We start from the raw sequence: 6348 nt of genomic DNA on the forward strand, positions 1-6348 counted from the left end.
CATATCGAAGAAAACATATTCAGACTTTTATATATTAGTATTTTTGTTTTATTGTCGGTTTATTTTTCATTTTGTTAATTGATTAATAGCAAACGTTTCAATTTAAAAGCAATAAAATAAAGAAATATCAAAAATTCAATTAATTTGCTTCCGTTGGCTATAACAATGTTATATGTGTTATACGTAGAAAGCAATCGACATTAAACGGATACGGAATCCATATATGGTTGGTTAGTGCCAGTTAGACTTGGCACAGTAAAACTGTTAATGTTACGGTTGTGGCTTACGACCTTGGGGGCTTAATTACTTTTCGCGTCGGTGGAGGTAATTTACAAAAACCAGCCGCATCGAAAACTGGGAGAAGCTCACGAACACGTCCGGGAACACTACCATCCATCATTCTATATTATTTGTGAATAAAAAATCAAATCATTGTGAATGGAAATATATGAATTATATACGTATAGTGACATCATTCGCATTAATACATACCTTCTACGGTTTTCTATTTTGGCGCCCTTTAATGAGATATTAGTCTCAGTCGGGAAGAACGTGGCATCATAGAAGTTGAGACCGTTTTGCACAAGAATATTGTACTCATCCATAGATGCTAGTGTAATGCGTATAACAGCTGGAGGGAATTCTTTCCGTTCTGGACGTTCAGTTTTCTCAGACGTATCTCCCTTAGATGTGGATGACCCACCTGATGAATGACATGAATAAAGAAACTTGTTCTAAATAATTGATGCATTTAAAAAATGGTTATTTGTTGTAACCTTCGGTATTTTTTTCAGATGCTAATGAAGAACTTGATTGGTGATACAAATGCAAGCGAACAACCTCAACGACAGAATCGAATTTGTACAACGAATGTCTTATATCTTCCACTGGCAAATCCTCGGGAACATCCAGAACGTACAGGGTGAAGGTCTTTCGAGGACGACATGGTATAGCTATCTGACGAAAATTACAACAAAAAATTATTTAAAGATACACCAAAAACAATAATATATTTGTTCATGCTTATTAAATACTAGCTATTTTTGATTTAAAATATTTGAATACCAAAAATTCATATACTTGATTTTTTTTTAATTTAGCCTTACTTTGCGATAAAATCGTGCACCGGTGACTTTGTGAAAGCCCTTCTTGTAAACTGCTTGATAATCATCTGGGTGAGAGAATTTGAAGAGAATGCCGCTGGCTGTTTTTGTCAGACTAAAACAGCCTTTAAAGGTAATCTTCTCGCATATTTGAGCAGCACGTTCCATCGATAGTTCATATGAGGGTGTCAAAAGAAAAGCACCTTAAAATATTTAGTGGGAATAGTTAAGTTTTGTGCTAATTTAAGATTTTCTTTACTAGACAATTATAAAATGAAAATCTTTTTCCTACGTTTTTAATTAATGTGCATATGAACGAAAGTCAATGCTAAAAGTAAAGTCCAATGAAGTCCGCTTTATCTAATATGCATACATAGTTATTATTAAGACAAAAAAAATAATTTTTCCCAAAATATACATATGAATATACAGTAAAGTACGGTTATAGTGGATTAGTAGGCTTAACAGAAAAAAATATAAGAATATATATTTTTTCTGCTGCTCCTCTTTTGCACGGTTGATCAACGTGCATTATAGCTGACATTTTTTTGTAAAGGTTGCCGGTGTTAGCGTAAAAAATATTGGGTTTCTTCTAATCATGGCATAATTATACAAGGTTGTCTCATGCAGACATATGTTTCCAACTTGTCATTCAAATTTTAAATGAAAATATCTTCCTTCGAAAAGTACGCAAAAATTGCTAAATATTTTAAACTTATAAATAAAGGATGTAACAACCATGATGTGCGTTGCGCCTCGGAGTAAAAATATTTTAAATGTTGGCTTGCGTTGACAGGAATTAAGCGGAGGTTTTACATTAAAATCTTGTAACTTCCTTCGATCAGTTGTTTACAGTCATTAAACCGTTATTTTCAAATTTCTTATGTTGAGTTTGTTCCTTTTTGCATTCTTCTGATATGTTGGCATACATGACTGTTATAAAATATGATTGTAATATCCGCTTTTTTGACAGATAAAGTTTAGTTTCAGCAGAGAAATATTTTTATTGTTTTCTCGTGTGCTCTTCGATTTGTATTATTCAACATCAATGATCAAATAACCTCGATTAAGTTTTGTGTAAAAAATAACATTAAAAGGAAGGTTACTTTATTCTGGGGGCGAATAAGAAATACTGCCTTAACTGCACGGAAGAATTGAAAAAAAACCTGGGGTAAGTATATGGTATCTTACGGGGATAGTTTTAAACGGGCTTGGAAAAATTAGCGGGGAAAAAGACCCTGTTGAGAATTATTGGTAAATACTTTTTAACAAATTTAATATTAAATGTAAAAACTATAGATTCTTATATATTTTTTTCATTATATTTTTGTACGAGTATACAGTTGTATTATTATAGAAAATTAACCGTTTTACAAATTAATAACTATTTATTTGCGTTCGCGATACAACACTTTACCTTTGGTCAAAAAATTTTCCGAGGTTGATATTTCAGAGTCGGAGTCAGGGCTTCTTTTAGCAGCCCATTTTGGTTCAGAGGATAACTTGTTCGCCTGGGCTTTAGTTACCAAATTCGAAGAACGATTTCGATTGGTATCACTTTTTTCACATTCCAAATCGGACACATTTCCAATGTATGACATTTTAAAATTGGTGGTTAGTGTGTATTTCAATACGCGAACAATCTATAACTAAGCTCTACATCAAGCGGAAACGACTTTTTATACGAAGAAATATGATACGAATGTCAGCAATCATTCGTTCTATAAAAGATGTGCCCACTTTCGCATTTGTCTACAGAACAACACACCTTCAGAATATTGTATTAATTGGCGTAGCATGACGTAACAGTGGCATATAAATGTTTTCTTTTATTGAACTTGGTGGTCTTATTACCCGTTTGAGTGTTTGATTAAGTTTAAAACGGCAGCGTAATGTGAGTAGATTGAATATTTCTTCAATTTAAGTTGAAGATGGGTTTAATCTCCATCAACAAATTCATCAAACCTTGACAATTAACGACACCCACTATTTAGATAAACAATTGCATATATGATATCAAAGTCATTTACTGTAACTCAGTAGAAAACAAGCATTTATTTTTTACTGGCTTAAAACACTGTACTCACGGTTCTAGCAATATTGATTAAAAAACAGCGAGTTTTCAGGAATCACACTTGCTGAAAACATCATTCATTGTATTGCCTTAGACAATTTCTTAATATTATTTTAATAAAAAAATAATAAGTACGTCCGAACATAGTTAAAATCATTTATTATTTTTTTAATAAAATAAAATAATATTAAGAAATAGTCTTAAACTTTCGAAGAATTTTTTAATACTTTCGACCTTGGTTTAAAGCCGTATTTTCCAACCATATTCGCAATAATTGACATTTGAATGTCCGTATACAATTTTCAAATTAGTTTCTTTTTCCTTTGTATAGTCTTTGATACTATTATCGCCCTATTAATCGTTTGTTTTCAGAATTACATAGCATGATTACTATGTATGATACTTTAAAGATATCAATTTTAAGGATTTTTTATATAAAAACAATCAACTGGGATTCCGCCTGACTATTTTGCAAAAACAAAATAAAAATTTTATCCTAAATAAACCGCCAACGCTACAGAAAATATGTATGTATATCTCAACCGCGAATTATAAAATGAAAATCTTTTTTCAACGTTTTTAATTAATGTGCATATGAACGAAAGTCAATGCTAAAAGTAAAGTCCAATGAAGTCCGCTTTATCTAATATGCATACATAGTTATTATTAAGACAAAAAATAATTATGTACAAATAATTTTATAAATCACCATAGAACTTTGATTCAAAGCGTTATAACATCGGAAATATATAAAGATTCTAGCCTTTACAATATGTTTCCCATATGGGACCCTAAATATTCCCAGCCGAAAAAGAAAGATACATATGATCCTAAAAACAAATCTAAATTATATCGCTGTAGTTTTTAATCAAAACATAATATTCCCAGCCGACAATAAGAGAATGCCTCATTTTCCAATCAAACTCAAAAAAATACTGAATTTCAATTCTTAAGTGTTCGAACAAATGTTTTAAAAATTATAATCATTTATAATAGTTTTGTTTTTTAGTTATTTCCCTTTGCGTTGAAGAACCTCTGCAAGCGTTTTGGCATTGATTGAACTAATATGGATGTTTCTTCTTCGGTAATTTTAATCCATTCTTCCATAAAACATTTTAAGCATTTCCACGTTTGCGAAACATACACTCCAATAAACCACACAAAGTGTTCTATAAGGTTCGGTGATTGGGGGAGAATGCAATTGATGGCGAGTGTTATATACTAGCCACAACTTTACATTTCACACCATGTACTTTGGAGTATTCAAAACTTGCTATCGTCTGCTACCGTCTGAAAACTTGCTATTGTTTATGTTGCCAGATATGGTCGGCTTTCTACGAATATTTTATGTTTTGAATATTTTGAGCACGGTATCTTTATGAATGTGTTCACTAATTTTGGATGCCGTAATTCTGGGATTTTCTTTTACAGAAGCAAAAATAGTTCGCTTCTACCCGAAAGTAATGTATACGAATGTGTAATTTTTCGCTGAAAATAATGTGTGAAAACACAGCGCGAGGAAAACATATCGAAAATAATGAAGACAAATATCGAACTTTGACAAATTTGAATTTAATTCGCATATGCAAGTTTCGCATCAGGGCGGAATAAGTACAAGTTATCAACGTACGACCTTTGTAAAGCCACATAGCCTAATATGCCTGATGAGCCGCTTAACCAACGGCGAAACGCGTCGCATAATGGTGGGTACGTAGATTCTTCTCCTGGCTTTCCTTTTCTTTGCAAAACTTAGATCATCAAGCTCGACTCGAAAGAGTATAAATAATCACTTAAAATTACTTTCGAATGATCAAAGGCAAAATTCAAATAACGAAAATAAAGTAAACTATCCGACAAATCGATTAAATTTATAACCAAAGTGGTGTGTTTGTTGTTTTATAAGCACTTCAAAAATGAATATTAAAGTGTTCGAATACTTACCGCCGGTCCGTATGTTGGAATCACGTCATGTTAGATTAAGTTTTTCATTACAGAAAATGTGAATTTCCATATTTCGATTTGGCTATAGTAGGTACTTTGATGTTTCAGAGGATGTAACCTAGTAGCAGAAAATTCTAAATCAAATTTAATATATGGATTGTATTAAATATTCGGCTATTAATAGGTTAATGTGCATTTTCTTATGTTTCCACCAGTTACAACCACTTGTTCCATTGCGTTAAGCGTCTTCAGTTCTAATTGCACCAGATATAAATATGGAATACCAATCCATGTTATCAATGTAACAAGAAAGGGCCTCTTCATCAATTACCATAATATACATGATTATAATCATATGCAGAAAAAAATCAAAATATACTGGAATAATAGCAAAATGGACATGGAATAAAATTGTACATTTTACAATTTTTTTTTTAATTTTTTGAGGTGTCAACTTTTGAAGAATGAGTAAACTTTGGAGAATGTCGATAACTAAGTAAATGAGTAAACTTTGGAAAATGTCGATAACTGTGATCCCCTCGATTTCATTGCACATTTCATGTTGTGTTTAGATGAGGAAATGTGCTTCAGATGAGGAAATGGAGATATTGTAGCTATGTTCGCCACCAACTCTGCTGGAAAGGAATACCTCAGAAGGAAGAAGGGTGAGTTGTTCCACGGAATGGTGAAGAGAGGTGAAGTTATTAACAGAATCCTCACAAACTTGGACGAGTCTGATGTTTGAAACTGAAAAATATCGGAAAAATTCTCCTTTTCGTATCATTGCATAACTTTCTTCTGGATTCCTACTCTTAGAGCAAATCAGAAGACTCGAAATGCGAACTGGGACAAGTTCAAAGACAAAACTTAGTACTGATTGAGACGTTTATAGAAGAAGGAAACCATACGGATGTGTAATTATCATAACTCCGATTTGTCGATTTTACTCGCGAGTGGCAGTACGTGACGAGTGCGAGTTTTATAACTTTTGCTTTATGTGGGAGCCAGTGTTACCGCTGGGAATTAAAAAAATGTTGCAAAAAAGTCATTCACATGAAAAAAGTCGTTCCTGATTTAGATTAGGCGAGTTTACTTGCGGAAATTCTTATTGTTCTCTTTTGAACTTGCTTCATGTTTCTATACAAGGCAATTCGGTTTCAAAAAATATATTTTTTTTACATTTTGTGACAATGTTCTGGATTGGTATTAAATTACTGACACTACAAAAAA

The 6348-nt window shown here is 32.3% G+C and overlaps 1 protein-coding gene across 1 annotated transcript; it reads right to left on the minus strand.

The window, feature by feature from the left end:
* Positions 1 to 261: 261 nt before the first annotated feature.
* Positions 262 to 2704, minus strand: LOC133328211 (uncharacterized). Its single transcript, XM_061536761.1, is given in 5 exon segments — positions 262 to 401; positions 493 to 735; positions 737 to 957; positions 1035 to 1306; positions 2521 to 2704. Coding segments are annotated over 5 exon segments (1038 nt in total). The 3' UTR covers positions 262 to 283.
* Between the last annotated feature and the right edge of the window lie 3644 nt (positions 2705 to 6348).

The sequence above is a fragment of the Musca vetustissima genome, unplaced genomic scaffold (assembly GCF_032173495.1).
Source record: "Musca vetustissima isolate MV318-11 ecotype Yass unplaced genomic scaffold, APGP_CSIRO_Mvet_v1 utg4278, whole genome shotgun sequence".
Taxonomy (NCBI): domain Eukaryota; kingdom Metazoa; phylum Arthropoda; class Insecta; order Diptera; family Muscidae; genus Musca; species Musca vetustissima.